The sequence below is a fragment of the Camellia sinensis genome, chromosome 10 (genome assembly GCF_055761805.1).
Source record: "Camellia sinensis isolate YWXY chromosome 10, ASM5576180v1, whole genome shotgun sequence".
Classification (NCBI taxonomy): Eukaryota; Viridiplantae; Streptophyta; class Magnoliopsida; order Ericales; family Theaceae; genus Camellia; species Camellia sinensis.
Window position 1 is genome coordinate 152,373,114 of NC_138970.1, and position 14,219 is coordinate 152,387,332.

Genomic DNA, 14,219 nt, shown 5'->3' on the forward strand with positions numbered 1-14,219 from the left:
CTACATAATCAAAAATTATATTTATCATCGACAAACATGATCTAATCTTGCAACAATTAATGTTTGATCAATTTAATTTGCGTGACTAAGTTTCTAAGTTGGGCTCTACGAATTAATTATTTTATTTAATTTTTTTGTGCTTTTATAAGAAAAATGTACAAAAAAAAAAAAAATAATATGATAATTTATAGGGATATTTTTTTTAAGGTCCCTGATATTATGATTTTATAGTAAAAAGGACATCAAATATTTTCATGATGTCTAAGGTCCCTCAACATCAATCCAGAGAAATTTCAGTCCCAGAGAAAATTGGTCCAGAGAAATTCTGGGAAGAATTTCTCTGGACCAACCCAGAGAAAATTTAGTTCAAAAACCAGAGAATTTCTCTGGTTTTAACCCAGAGAAAATTCAGTTAAAAACCAGAGAAATTTGAAAAATCCAGAGAATGAGGTTCAAAGCAAATTCAACACATCCAACTCTACAAAGCCCATGAATGTACGTGTTGTATGTTACAATAGTTGGGCTTTCCTAACTCTCCTCCATTTCTTCTAGAATTCCAGTAGCTTCCTTTGCAGTAAAAGCTCATCATAATGGTATAGGTGCGTACATTAGGCAATGGTCCAGACTTCTTTATTCCTTCAAATAAACTTGCAAGATATTCCACTCTATTTGCTTCTGCCAAACATTTAAGCAAGAAATTGCATGAAAAAATACTAGGGTTTAACCCAATTTTCTCTGGGTTAACCACAACACGCTCATAAACAGATACCCAGAGAAATTTCCTAACCCAGAGAAATTTCCAGACAAAACTTTCTACAGAATTTCTCTGGACTCCACAACCCAGAGAAATTCCAGACTGGGTCATTTTATTAAATTGTGTACATATATATATATATATGAAAATATGTAAAAAGTACCTTTCGATTCAAAATATACTAAAATGTCTTGGATTTCTCTTTGTAAAACGAAAAACTTTATGAAAATTCTAGGAAATATTGTAGAGATGTAAGAGATACAAAAAATACAATTTAATTGATAATATTGTGGTGCAGATTTCTGATGCTACGGGAGAGGCAACACAAGAAGAGGGATGGCTGCTTTGTCATATCTTCAAGAAGAAAAACCACCACAAAATCCTAGACAACAACAACAATCACATCATCAATGTGGAGACAAGAACCCAAATACCCAGTTCAAAATATACTGACTGTTTGTTTCTCGGCGACGCCATTGAAGGCCGGATCCGGTGAAGCTGGAGCTCAATCGGTTGGAGAATGAAGTTAGGGGTGAGGAACAAGAGTTGATCTGGACAGGTATGAGAATGGAGAAGTTTAGAGAGAGAGAGAGATGAGTTTTGATTTGGTAAGGTCAAATTTCTCTGTGATATGTTTAGGGACCTTAGACATTAAAAAATAATTTTGTGGATCTCTTCCATTATGAAAAGTGGGAGAGGGACCCTAGGCCAATTTTCCCTAATTTATAACTACATTTTAAATTTTTCACTACAAACTCATATTGGCAAATGAATCCTAATAATACCTCTCTAGTTGAATCATTACTCAATTTTTTATTTAGGAGTTGTTTGAGATGTTCTAAATAAGTATACTTTTTGACTTTTTATAAAAAGATGTATAAAAAAATAAAAAAGAGATATTGATTGATGTGATCTAAAAAAAATTAAAAAATAAAAAGTATGAACTTATTTAGTCTTTCCAAACAAAGTCTTAATATTTCCCAGCGAACATAGATAGATTTTATTTATTTATTTAACATAGATAGATTGAAACCTTGATTATTGCACCCATAATACTACAACAAATATAATTTGACTAACCCATTCTCACCTGATAGTACAGTATAATAAATAAAATATTATAATATAGCCTCGTGAGGTTGGCTCTTCTCAAAAAGACAAGGATTTTGCACCGAAATTGAAGTTTAAGTTAAATAATAAGATATGAAAATGACCTAATTTCCTGGATCTCTTGTTCCAAAATATTATTGGGTATGTCGATAGATTGAGTAATTGAATTAGGAAAATGATTGGTGGCCCTAAAAAAGTTGCCTCTAATGGCCCTAATTTCCAATTTTGGAAACTGTTTTTTTTTTCCTTTCTTTTTTCCTTTTTTTTTTTTTTTTTTACCTAAAATGGAATTTCGGGGCATTCGAGCCCCGAAATTACGGGCCCTCAATCAGCGTTGATTTAATTATGTGATTAACTAAGATATCATAAACAATTACTCAGAGTACGTGACATGATGGAATCTGTTTGGCTGTCATATTATTTGCTCGGCCATGCAATGCGGTTGTTCAGATTTTACTTCCCACAATATTTGTATATAGGCATCCTCTAATGATTAAAATTAAAACTAAAACTAGAATTTACAAATTATAGAATAGCCGAACTCCATTTATTTAGGCCTCGTTTGGGAACCTTCCATTTTAGTTAAAAATTCAAAAAATTATTAAACTAATTAAAAAGCCAACAACACATATCAAAAAGTCAAAGATTCTCTTTTCTCTCTACTTTTTGCACATCTTTTCGTAAAAAGCCAAAAAGTCATTCCAAACATACTACTAGTTTTTTTTAGCTCATATTTTAACCAAATAGTCAAAAAATTACTAAATTAATCTGTTCTCAAACGAGGCCTTAGTTATTATTTTAGTTGCTCACAAGTGGCCTGTGAGATTAAAAATAGATTTCGGCTATTCTGTAATTAGTTTCTAAAATTAATTTTAGAAGATTTAGATTTTTAAAAAAGAAGTGTGAATATTATTAAATTTATAAGATGTTTGGCATGTGCTAAATTATTATACCTTTTGATTTTTTATTTAAAAAAAAAATATTAATTGAATTTGAAGTATGTGATAAAGAGATAATATGACTCAAATGAGATGATTGTAATCTAAATAAGATAATATATTAAAATAATATGTGTTATTTTAACACAGGTCAAACAATACCTTATTCTCTACAATAATTAAGCCCTTTTGCTGAGTGTGATGATGTCCATTATTTCAACAAAATTTGTTTATCTGATCACTAATAATTACACTGTTTGATTTTTGTTAAAATTAAAAATCGAGTAACTGTAGATAAATGAGACAATAGGACAAACATCTTTTTTTTGGATGTAAGGTTTGGAAACAGACTTTTTTAGTAATTTTTTGATTTTTTTGCTAAAATGTGATGTAAAAAAAATTATATTTAGAATGATTTTTTGACTTTTTACGAAAAGATGTGCAAAAGGTAGAGAGAAAATAGAATCTTTGACTTTTTTGTATGAATTGTTGACTTTTTAATTTTTTTAAGTAACTTTTTGACTTTTTAACTAAAAGAGACACTTTTCAAACAAGACCTAAGTTCCTATTGCAAATTAATAAGTTCCTATGCCTTAAAAGAATACTATATTGCAAATTAAAAATAAAATATTCATTTTTTAAAAAATTAAGTTACCCTTTAATGTTTTTATTTTATTTTATTTTATATACATCAGTGAAAATAATTGATTAGGTGTTAAATTAGTATTTATGATAGTTGACTTTCCTACCTTTACAAAGTATCAAATACTTACCTCTGAATATATATTCCACCTCCCCATTAGAATTAGCCAACTAAAATTAGCTCTAATTCGTTTACCCTTCGATCCCTTTAAAGTGCAAAGATCAAGGACTTCACAAGGATATAATTTGGGAAAATTGTAAATCTCTGAAACAGTTATAAAATAATTACAATATAGATAGAATATTTTTTGAAAAATTTACTTATAAGTCCCATTTCAGAAAAATATATATCAAAAAGTCCCATTAATCTTTTTATAAACTATTAAGTCCCATTAAAATTGAAAAAATATACCATGAGATTATTTCACTATATTTCTTGAAGATTCCAAATGTGAATATATTTCATTTATGTACTATTATTTTATTAAACTTTTGTTAAATATGTGTATTATTGTCTTATTAATTTTTTACAAAATGTGTCATTTTTTTTTAAAAAAAAAACGTGACAATGGGACATTTGTGTATAAATCTTATTCCATTTTTAAATATATGTATACTTTATTTGGAAAATTTTAATATGAGATAGGATTTATGGGTTTCTAACAACATTTATGGGACTAAATGATTCATAAATCATAGATATAGAATTTATTAATAAATGCCCCATTTTTGTTTTGTGTAACTTTGATACTCAAAAATATACATGCCTGAGATTTACACTATCATAAAAATAAAATTATTTCTCCACTATTTTACTTAAAAACAATTTGTCCTATAATTTACTCTTTTGTTTAATGAAGAGACAAAACCCTGTTCAATTAAAACAAACTTGAAACCGAGAAGTTTGGAGTAATTATCTTGTTTGGTACAATTTCTTGGGATTAAAAAGTTCATAAGTCAAAAATCAAAGCTATGAATGTATCAATTTTCCTACTTCTCACTAATTAATTTTTTATAATTTATTTAAGTTATTTATTTATTATAAATTATAAGTAAAAGCTATACAACCATTTAGTTAAAAAACAAAAAATAAAAACTGTAGCTTCTCTATAAGTCGCATCAAATTAGGGGTGCTCATTGATCAATTTTGTATGATTTGAATTGCAGGTTAAATCTACCGATAATATACAGATTGGGAAAAATAAAACCACAACCGCCCGTGATGCGGGTTATGAATTGTGCGGATGAGTCATCCCGGTGGATAGACAGTTAGGATGGTTTGCGAATTATGATTTTTTGCGAAAATTTTATTTTGGGCTTTGCTTTTGAACCTTTTTTCCCCACCCCTTCTCTGGAAATTACGGTTGCATTTTCACCGTTCAATATCCTGAAACTCTAAGTGACAAACAAAGATAGATAATTCATCAATCAAGTTATGGATTTAACTAACGAATTATTATATTAACAAATAAAACATACAAATTTGCAATTTCAATAAGCAATTGAAAACTACGAATGAAAAAAAAAAAAAAAAATGTTTTTTTGGTTTGTCACTTCAGTATAGTCCTGTCTTTCTCATGTCTTGGACGTAAGAATTAAAACTTACAAAGAATTGAACATCTCAGTCTGAATTTCTTTTCCCTCAAGTGCTATATCTATATCCACACGCGCGCGCGCACATATATATATATATATATATATATATAAACCCACAAAACACAATCTAAGGTTAGAGAGAGAGACAGAGAGATTGCCTTCCTCCACTGGGTGCGTGTGTAAAAAAATAAAATAAAAACCAGATTCTCGTTTGGAACGAGGATTCTCTCTTTGTCGCTCTTGTACTTGCGCCCGTCTTTACAGGCCTTCGGGTCTGTTTTTAGGTCTAATTTTGATAATCTGAACCGTTCATATTTTATGATTTATTCAGTATATCATGCCTGTAAAAAATTAAGTTAATCGGATATCAGAAAGTATGTGTTCGAAAAATTGAACTAAAAACTATTTTTTAAAGAATTTAATAAACAGTTTTCCGAACATATGCTTTCTGATATCCGATCAACTTGATTTTTTACAGGTATGATATATTGAATAAATCATAAAATAAAAATGGTTCGGATTATTAAAATTGGGCCTAAAAGTAGACCCGAAGGCCTGCAAGAACGAGCGTAAGTATGAGGCTGCAAGGAGAGAACCTTGGCTCTCGGGTTCGAGCGTAGGGTCAGATAAAGTTGACCAAACCTATAATGGGGCAGGTAAGCTCGGATTGGACGGGTTGAACGGTTTGATACCCACCCCCAACATCAAACTGTTAAATAAGATTATCATCAAATTCATTTCTTGGCTTCGTTTGGGAAGCCATGGTTTGGGCTTTTTTGGCTATTTTAGTCACAAAAAATAAAATAGGCTATTTTAGCCATAACAAACAAAACATCACATCAAACCCATAATCATTACATTCTTCTCTCACAAAAAAATTTAAAAAAGTCAAAAAGTCCTTCCCAAACCAAGCTTTTAAGCCCAGGCTAAAATAGTCAAAAAAGTCAAAAAGCCAAAAAGCCAACCCACTTCCCAAACGGAGACTTAATAACTTAAGTTTTTGAAATAATTTATATCAGAGCTTAAATTATAGAGTTCATAGGCCCAAGTTTTCTGTCTACAATTTTTTTTTTTGTTTTTCACTCTGCATATTCATTTCCTATTAACTTAATTTTATTACATAAATAAATATGATAATCGATATGCTGAAATGACAATTTAGTTTTGAATATATAATTATACCGCAAGTACCAACGTTCTGCGTTGCATTTTGTACATGTGTTGTCTCTGGATGGGATTCTTTTATGCTGATTTTTTTTTTTAATCTTTTATTTTAAAATACTTATAATTATTAAATCATATCTAAGCATTTATATTTTTTAAAACAAAAATGCTTGAGACTTTTTTTTTTTAGAAATTCCACAACTTCTTTTGAATCTTAACTATTGATATATGTGTGAGATCTATTCATGTATGTGTGAGACTCACACTATCAATGATTAAGATCTAAAAGAGATTGTAGGGTTTCTAAAGAAAGGGGTTTCAATCAATGTTGTTTTTAAACTTTTCATATAATTTATTGATTAAAATATATTGAAGCAAAGGGACAGTATTCAGAGTGGTGTTTTGAGAAGTTGGTAAAAAGTTATTTTTTTAATTTTTAAAAAATTTTTAGTGATTTTTTCATGATTTTTTTTGTGTAAAAATAGTTAAAAATAAAAAAATTAATTTTTTTTACCAACTCCCTAAATTACCCCCAGAAACATTGGATCCTTGGCCTTGAGAATCTCCATTTGCTTTGACTTTAGGCATGAGTGTTGAGCTTCCACAAGTCAAGTGTTAATGGGTGCCACATGGCCGTTCGTAATTTCGATTATGAATTCCGAGCATTAAAGAAGTAGAGCTAAAGACAATCATTTCAAGCACTCATTGATAGTCAACTGAAGCTTCGCACTAGTTCGAAAGAGGGAAAAACCCACGAATGTAGGTATTATGATGAGATCATAGAGGTGAGAGAGTAGCTACTGCGAATTACAAGGGCATCTATAAATAGTCAAAGTGAAAGATAGAGAAAATCTTTGAACAAATCAGACCCACAGTTTCTTTTGTTTTTCTCTTTTCTTACCCTGCGCTTACATTTTAGTAAGTAAGGCTTAGGCCTCGTTTGGGAACAGGCTAATTTAGTAACTTTTTGACTATTTGATTAAAAAGGTAGGTAAAAAAAATTTGTATGTTTGGGATGACTTTTTGGCTAATTACGAAAAGATGTGCAAAAAGTAGAGAGAAAAGAGAATCTTTGACTTTTTGGTATGAGTTGTTGGTTTTTTGGCTAATTTAGTAACTTTTTGACTAATTGGCTAAAATAGCCTCTTGCCAAACGAGGCCTTAGTTGGGAAAGATTAAATAAATGTATTTTTTAATTTTTTATAAAATATGGATTGTGTTTGGATTGAGTTTGAAGTGATGTGTTAGAGAAGTGATATGACTTAAATAAGATGATGTGACTTAAATAGGATAGTGACTTTTTGACTTTTTGTGTTTTTTCAATCATGCCAAACTTGACCTAAACCTATGGGTGATATTGTGGTTGAAGTTGGAGGTTTAAGTCTCAAGATTATAGGTTTAATTTTTTTTTTTTTTGGGTAAATTTTTTGGACGAAGCACAGTTAATTAAGAGGTTGAATTTTAAGTTGTCTAATCAACACTTGGTGTGGGTTCAATGCTCCCTCGCTATGCGAGTCGTGGCTTAAGCGGAACTTGTCTTGGGAGGTCGGGACAAGTTCTCAGGTTATAGTCTCTTACTTAGAACGACTAACAGGACACTTTGGTGATCGGGTAGAGAGGATATTCCTGTTAAAGAAAAAAAAAAAAAAACTTGTAACTTGTTTTTACTTTTGAAATTGTGACAACAATTAAGGTAATAACAAGTGTAATTGAATTATTCAATTAATTAGTTACTCTATTTGTGTCTTGATCTCTTCTCCCAATCTATATTAAATTATTGTCGCATTCAATTCTCTTTATTCATCAATTGGTTTTTATCATTATTTCCTTCTTATTTTTATTATTCTTCTTCTACAGGTGGGATATGTTGTGAACTAAAAAGAAATTGTTCAGATTTTTCTTTTTGCTGAGATCAACCAATTCATTTTTTATTAGTAATCATCACAGAGAAGAGTTGGCGTGGGATATGTTATCAATAAAATTTAGTAATCAAAAAGAAAAATTTGAAATAAATTGATAATTTGATCCAAGAAAATGTTTAAGCTTGCTTCAAATTCAAAAAAGATGGATCAAATCATAGATCATAAACCCCCCTCCCCCCCCCCAAACCCCCTCCTCCAAAAAAAACCCATTTAAAAATGACAAACCACAAAAAGGGGGGGGGGAAATTGGAGTAAAGAAACTCACAAATCAAAATGCATTCACAAATACAAAAAAAAAAAAAAAAAAACCCAAATAAATTGATAGCATGCTTATATATATATATATATATTACTGATGCAGCAAATGCTCAACTGAGAGTCGTTGAGCTTCTCTTCTTGCCTCTGTTACTATTTCTGCTTCCACAAAAGTGATGAGCCAGGGCAACAACATAGGTAAAATAGTAAAGCTCTGCCTAATACTAACGGATTAATTTTCTAATACCAAGTCTTTGGGCAAACTATCAATCCGATCACCCAAGACCCATTATAATGTGGCAGTATTATGAATCCCCTCCCCAAATTTGCAAACAAACACAATATTAATGAGTCTCATTTCCATCTTAATCCAATTTCTCCCTCTATCCCCCAAAACATATGGCCTTATGGCATTATTGACCCAAGTGTTTGTTGTGATATTAATATACTTGGGTTTTACAATTCAAAAATATTAGAATTTGTTGGATTTTTTTTATCAATTTTTTTAGTTGAGTTTTCGTACTTATTTTTAAATTATTTTTTGAAATTTTTTAAATTAATTTGACAAAAAATGAATAACAAAAAATATACTTTAAAAGTTTCAAAAATTATTTCCTCCCCCAAAAAAGTGAAAATCAAATGAAAATATTGTAATTTTTATTTTTCATTTTTTTCACCAAGCTATTTTTAAAATATTTTAAGAAAATAAAATTTTAAAATTTAACCAAACATCTTTGTATTTAAATTAGACTTTTTTGAAAAATATCTTGAAAAAACAGCTAAAAATCTCAAAAACAAAAATGTTGATAAAGCACTTTCACAACAGACATTACCAAACACAATTCTATTTAAGAAAACCTTTTTGAGGACTTTGGTTAAAGTCCATCGTTAAAAAGTCATTGCTATGTGGAGAAGTTGGCCAAACAAATCCTTAAATTGTGAGTTTTTTTTTTTTTTTTTGATTCAAATGAAAGTAAACAGAGAATATAGAGTTTATACACCACTTAAATAGAGGGGATCAGACCCTCTTAGAGTTGGCAGAGACCATGTCTGCTATAAGAAAGGAAAAGATAGACCTGGGTGGTTCATCAAAGAACACCAGATGTTCAGTTTGGTTGACTCCAAGATTGGCTAAAGCATCAACACATGAATTTGCTTCTCTTGGGATGAACTAGAGGTTGCAGCTACATCTTCTCAGCATGAAGTTAGCATCCTCGATAAGAGCTCTGTATGGGGAGGTTCTATCAGCTCCTTCCTAGATGAGCTTCATTGCAATTTGAGAATCAGTCTCTATGTCTATATTGGCCAATCCTTTATGCATTATGATTATAAGACCTCTGTAGAGACCCCAAAGTTCGGCCTCCAAGCTGGTGCAGTTCCTTAGATAGCCATGGTAACCCCATAGCTAGGTACCCGTTTCATCTCGCAGCAAACCTCCATATCCAGATTGGCCAGGATCTCATTTGGAACAACCATCAATGTTCAGCTTTAGTTTACCTGCAAGGGGATCAAGCCAGTTAGTTAGTCTTGGTTCAGAGTAGGTAGGATGGAGGGGGTTTTGGAAGGCTTCCTGAATCTGCTTTGCTTGCTGTAAAATCTGTGTTGTGCTGATGGAAGCTGGCTGGGTGTGGTGTTCAAACACCTCTTTGTTCCTGTCTTTCTAGATGTACCAGATGGTAGTTAAAAATATTGTTGCCTATTGCAAACCAACCATTTTACTTGGGCTTTTCATGTTCGATTTTAGCCAATCAGGTATTGCCTTCCTATCTTCTTCTTGCCACCAGTTAAGGTCTTTCAGATTCAGCCAAATAGATTTAGCTTTGATGCATCCTCTGAGAAGGTGTGACATATCTTCTGTATGCCCTTGGCACCTCTGGCAGATACCAGAATCTGTGAGATTTCTAGTGAGTCTCATCTGATTTGTGAGTAACCTACCATGCATGGACAGCCAAAGGAAACATTTGAGCTTTAGAGGGGCTTTAACTTTCCATATCCACTGCCAATCTAACCTATCTTTATCCTGTTTAGTGATAGCATTATAGGCTACTGAAGAGGAGAAGTTGCCATTAACAGTCCCTTGCCAGGAAGGTGTGTCCATGACGGTCACAAATCTGGGTCTATAGATGCTAAGGATGTTATTTTTATCCTGTTGGGTGAGCAGATGCTGGATAGGATTCAGATCCCATTGACCTTCTTCATCAATTATGTTGCTAACTTTCATAGTATTATCAATATGGGACCCTTGATAATTTTTACACAATGGCTGAGTGCCACACCACCAGTCAGTCCATAGAGAAATTTTCTGCCCATCTCCCACATTCCATTTGATATTATCCTCAAGAACTTTTCTATTATTGATCATACTTTTCCATGTGAGGGAAGCAGACCTCTGTTTGGGCCAATTGGAAATGAAATGGTGTTAAAGATATTTGGAATGGAGGATTTTGCACCAGAGGTTGTCAGCATTACTAGCAAGTTTCCATCATAATTTAGAGACTAAGGCAGAGTTTTGGTGCCTAGATTTTCTAATGCCCAACCCACTATGTTTTTTATTCTTACAGGCTTGATTCCAGTTCAGAAGATGAACTTTCTTGAGAGTGTCAGTGCTGCCCTAGATGAAATTTCTGTCTAAGCTATCAATTTTGTCACAAACAGTCCTACGAATTTCCATGGTTTGCATGAGGTGGTTAAGAATGGCAGAGGTAACATATTGCACTAGGGTAATATGACCTGCAAGAGAGAGGGTATTGGCCTTCCACCCAGAAAGCCTGCTGGTGATCTTCACAATGATGCCTTTAACATGATTTCTACTAATTCTACTGTGCAAAACAGGAGTGCCTAGGTATTTACCAAGGTCATGAGTAAGGCCTATACCACTTTGGTAGCTTAGGGACAGGGCTTCACTCTTAGGGATGTTAGAGGATACAAATAGTTTGGACTTTTGAAGATTAATTTTCTAACCAGAAATTTCACAAAATTCTTTCAAACTTCCATGATACAATCACAGTTTCTAGTGTTGGCTTTAGCAAAGAGGATAAGGTCATCTGCAAAGAACATGTGAGAGATATGAATGCTATGTCTGGCAGCTTTGAGGCCTTTCCAAACTCCACTCTGGGTTTGGAGTCTAATCATGTTAGAGAGATTTTCCATGCAAAGCACAAATAAGTAAGGGGATAAGGGATCCCCTTGTCTGAGACCTCTCCCAACACTAATGTTAGTGAGGCTCTCTCCATTCCAAATGATAGAAGAGTTAACATTAGACACACAGTTCATGATGAGAGAAATCCAATCAAGGTTAAGATTAAATTCTTGGAGGGTATAGTGCACAAAATCCCAGGAAATAAGGTCATAGGCTTTCTCAAGATCAATTTTAAAGACCATTCCACCAGTTTTGCCTTTTTTATTTCTAAGGATGTGAATAATTTCCTAGGTAATAATAACATTGTCAGTGGTGGTTCTACTAGGAATAAAACTACTCTGATTGGGGCTGATAAGATCAGGGAGCAGAGGTCTAATCCTGTTAACAATGATTTTGTTAATGATCTTGTAGGTCACATTGCACAGGCTTATGGGCCTAAAATGCTTAATAGTTTCAGGGTTAGGCAGCTTAGGAATAAGAACAACTTGAGTCGCATTAACCTCCGCAGGTATGTTTTTGGTAGTAAAACATTGTTGGACAAAGGCACACACAGAGGACCTCACAATATTCCAATTTTGATGGTAGAAGATGGCTTATAGACCATCAGACCCAGGAGCTTTAAAAGTTTTGATGCTTTTGATGGCATGCCAAATATCTTGATTAGTGATAGGACTTTGCAGAAGCTGGTTATTATCTCTAGTAAACCAGGTAGTGGTGATATCCTTCCAATGATCAAAAATAAAAGTTTCCTCCTATTTAAATAGATTACTAAAATGGAGTTGTATGTGAGTTTTGATATCCTCTGGATGGGACAACCAGTTACCATTATCATCTTTGAGCAAATTGATTTTCAATTTTTGGCGCTTATTGAGGGTTGTGATGTGGAAGAATTTAGTGTTGAGGTCGCCCAAAGTGAGCCATTTAACTCTAGATTTTTGGAACCAGATGAGTTCTTCTTGGAAAAGGGTTGAGTTGTATTGTTTAATGAGATCTTGTTCTAAAATGAAAAGGTTATGAGAAAAGGCTTGGGTCTGGGCTTTTTGGATGCCCTCTAGCAAGTAGAGATCTTTTCCTTTCAAAAACATTACCAAAGACTTCTTGGTTCCAAGTTTTAACATTGTGAGTGAATTCAGAAATAGCCCCCATAAGATTAGTATTCATATTAGCCCAAGATTGTAACACAACATCAGAAAAACTAGGATGGCAGAGCCAAGCAGCTTCAAACCGCAAAGGCCTATTTTTAGGGTTAGAGGGATGCATACCTTAGGTGAGAACAATGAGGGGAGAATAATCAGAATACGTTCTAGGTAGTGTCCTCACTGTGCCTTTTGGGAATAATGCTCTCCATTTGTCATTGCTCATGGCTCTGTCAAGGCGCTCCATGGTGTTGGTCAAGCCTCTCCTATTATTAGTCCAGGTAAGTCTGGGGCCGACATTGCCAAGGTCAATGAGATTGCAATTATTAATTCTTTCTGCAAACTTCTGAGCTCTGTTGTGGTTATAGCTGGTGGAGTAACTTCTTCGTTCAGAGCTATTGGTGAAGTCATTGAAGTCTCCTATTACAAGCCAAGGTTTCTCCATGTTGTTGGCAGTTTCTTCAAGGTTATTCCGGAGCTCCTCCCGTTGAGAGGCATTAGGGCTGGCGTAGACAGCAGATAATATCCACTCATCATAGTCCTCTTTGTGGATGGTAGCTTGGATGACTTGGTTTGTAGCGTGAGATGCTCGAATGGTGACTTGAGTTGTGTCCCAAAGAAGCCAAATGCCGCCCGATCTTCTTATTGGATCCACAATAGTTGCAGTCGTAAACCCCATATTGTTGAAGAAGTTACCCATAGAACTATAGGGGATTTTGGTTTCCATAAGAATGAGGATAGTTGGTTTGTGGAATTTGATAAGCTCACGCATGTTGCGTTTGAAGGCATTATTGCCTGCCTCTCAGCAATTCTAGAACATCATTGTGAGAGAGTCCATAGTAGGGTAGCTGGGGAGAGGATCAGTAACCAAGTCCTTGAGGATACTTCGGATCCGTCTATGATCTTGGTCCCTGGATCTCATGGACGCCATCTGGACTGAGTGGTTGGAGAACTCTACTCTGAGATTCCAGCTTGGTTCTATCCTCAGCCGTATCTGCTCGATCCACCATACCACAGCGACGAGGTGAATTACTTCTTTCCCTGGATCTAATAATAGGCTCAACGGGTGATTCTCCATCTTGTGTGATGAAACCTCTAGCCTTGTGGTCTCTTCAGTCTCCATGCTTGGACCCTGGGTCGGGAGGTTTTCGCTATTTGGTGGTTAAGGGTCCATCACTACTTACTAAAGTAATGTCTGGGGGTGATGGGTTAGGTGTATGACTTAAAGGTGCTTCCTCATGAAGATCTACCATAGAGATTTTTGGAGATTTGGTGTCTGTACCCGATGAACTGGGATTAGCATGCATCAGGTCACTAGACTAATGGCTATGAGGAACCTGGGACAGAGTGTCCTTGCCATTAGTTGTATTTTCCTAAGGGGGAAGCTGATATGTTGGACTTGGTGAGTTGGGGTAAATGGATGTAGGTGAGGGTAGGGCTGTGGGCTTGCTTGGTCCAACTGGGGTTGGAATGGACGGACTAGGGGCTTCCTTTTTCAAGCCCAAACATGTTGTTTTCTTTCCACGAGCTTTGTCTTCCTCTTGTTAGGTACCTTTGCCCAAT

General features: G+C 33.9%; 1 protein-coding gene across 1 annotated transcript; it reads right to left on the reverse strand.

The window, feature by feature from the left end:
- Nucleotides 1-12,783: 12,783 nt before the first annotated feature.
- Nucleotides 12,784-13,428, reverse strand: LOC145800769 (uncharacterized). The gene has a single exon (XM_082890504.1). The coding sequence runs from the start codon at nt 13,426-13,428 to the stop codon at nt 12,784-12,786; it is 645 nt and encodes a 214-aa protein (XP_082746630.1).
- Between the last annotated feature and the right edge of the window lie 791 nt (nt 13,429-14,219).

What these genes read in the sequence shown, in the direction of transcription:
- LOC145800769 (XM_082890504.1), bottom strand. Translation starts at nt 13,428, where the DNA reads ATGCGTGAGCTTATCAAATTCCACAAACCAACTATCCTCATTCTTATG.